The sequence below is a fragment of the Eimeria mitis genome, genomic scaffold (assembly GCF_000499745.2).
Source record: "Eimeria mitis Houghton genomic scaffold, Emh_scaff8248, whole genome shotgun sequence".
Taxonomy (NCBI): Eukaryota; Apicomplexa; class Conoidasida; order Eucoccidiorida; family Eimeriidae; genus Eimeria; species Eimeria mitis.
Genome location: NW_013576058.1, coordinates 1 through 994, shown reverse-complemented (window position 1 = coordinate 994; position 994 = coordinate 1). Strand labels below are relative to the sequence as shown.

Here is a 994-nt window from a genome sequence, read left to right as displayed (position 1 = left end):
GCCTAATAGCTAGCTATCCGCAAAAACCAGCCCACTAGCTAATTAGCCAGGGTTTCGTTAAGATAGTGTATCAGTTGCTACTGACCCGGCTGCACGAGGTTGTCGTGGGCACCCAGAAATGCATATACACAACTGGTAATTCTCTCCAGAGGATACCGGCCCCGAATCACGTCCACCCCTGGCAAGGGGCAGCGCTCCTGCTGTTGCTGCTGCTGCTGCTGCTGCTGCTGTTGCTCGTTGTGCTGAGGCGTTGTGGTCTCTTGCAGCTGCCCCACCCCCGAGGTGTGGGTGGATTCACCTCGACGATGTGAAGGGAACAGAGAAGAAGGTGAAAATACAAAACTTGGAGAAGAGAAAGAAGACAAAGGCTCGCCGCTATTCATCTGTTGCATCCAATGAGCAAAATTCTGCAGTGAAGTTCCCCCTGCAGCAACACCAGTAGCAGCAGCAACAGAAGCAGCAGCATCAACAGCAGTATCAGCAGCAGCACCATCACCAGAGCAGGGAAGGTCCTGGTTTTTCCCGCGGTCTCCCCCCCCGGAGCATGCATTGTCGTCCCATAGGCGTGCAGCATACCAGCCTATCATCATCATCAGCAGCAGGCAGGAGCAGCAGCAACAGCAGCAGCAGCATAAGCAGCAGCAACAGCAAGATGGGTGCGGTTACCAGAAGGCGTATGGGCGAAGTTGAGGAAGAGTTGCTGCTGCTGCAGGGGGGTGTTGTAGAAGCGCATGCCGCCTCTCTTCCCGGAGCCGACAATTGCATTGCCTGCTGTACTCAGCAGCCGCTTGGGGATGAAGCCAACAAAGAATTTCAACGCCTGCAGCAGCAGCGTGGGGTGTTGCATCCCTAGCAGCAGCAACACTCGTGCAGAGTACGGCAGTTGCTGCAGCGGCTGCAGGATCAAGGGAGGAGAAAACAAGACTGAACGCTGCACCAGCAGCCCCAAAGAAGGAGAAGAAGAAAGCGCTATCAGCAGCTGCGCCGCCCCTTG

At 55.6% G+C, this 994-nt stretch overlaps 1 protein-coding gene across 1 annotated transcript; it reads right to left on the bottom strand.

Moving 5' to 3' along the window:
- Positions 1–77: 77 nt before the first annotated feature.
- On the bottom strand, positions 78–593 carry EMH_0094330 (uncharacterized protein; the record flags this gene model as incomplete). The annotated part of the gene is made up of 1 exon (XM_013502081.1): positions 78–593. One exon carries the CDS (start codon positions 591–593, stop codon positions 78–80), a length of 516 nt encoding a protein of 171 aa, XP_013357535.1.
- Positions 594–994: the final 401 nt, after the last annotated feature.